This window comes from Phaethon lepturus, unplaced genomic scaffold, assembly GCF_000687285.1.
Source record: "Phaethon lepturus isolate BGI_N335 unplaced genomic scaffold, ASM68728v1 scaffold26868, whole genome shotgun sequence".
In the NCBI taxonomy this organism is placed as follows: Eukaryota; Metazoa; Chordata; class Aves; order Phaethontiformes; family Phaethontidae; genus Phaethon; species Phaethon lepturus.
The window spans coordinates 1-261 of record NW_010557270.1 but is presented as its reverse complement, the minus strand read 5'-3'; the positions used below and the strand labels follow the sequence as shown (position 1 = coordinate 261).

Sequence of the window (261 nt, the reverse complement as noted above, 5' to 3'; positions counted from 1 at the left end):
CCCCGCCCACCACGGCCGAAGCCTCGGCGATGCAGCTCAGCCAGTGTGCCAAGAACTTGGCCGCAGCTCTGGCCGAGCTCCGCACAGCAGCCCAGAAGGTGAGAGACTGGGTCCCGTCCCACTGTGGGACCCTGGCTACACAGAGCAGTGGGGGGACATCCCACTGGCAGGTCATGGTCTCTGCCCTAGCACAGTAGGCTCAGCAGTCACCCCGCTCACCTTCCCTTCTCCCTCATCACAGGCTCAGGAGGCGTGTGGACC

The 261-nt window shown here is 65.5% G+C and overlaps 1 protein-coding gene across 1 annotated transcript in view; it reads left to right on the top strand.

The window, feature by feature from the left end:
• The window catches only part of LOC104625170 (talin-1), a gene marked incomplete at its 3' end in the record, with an annotated part of 14261 nt that extends 14007 nt beyond the window's left edge, over positions 1-254 (top strand). The window contains exons 23-24 of the mRNA XM_010292731.1: positions 22-98; positions 242-254. Of these exons, the coding sequence (XP_010291033.1) occupies positions 22-98; positions 242-254 (90 nt within the window). The remainder of the gene's footprint in view (positions 1-21; positions 99-241) is intronic.
• Between the last annotated feature and the right edge of the window lie 7 nt (positions 255-261).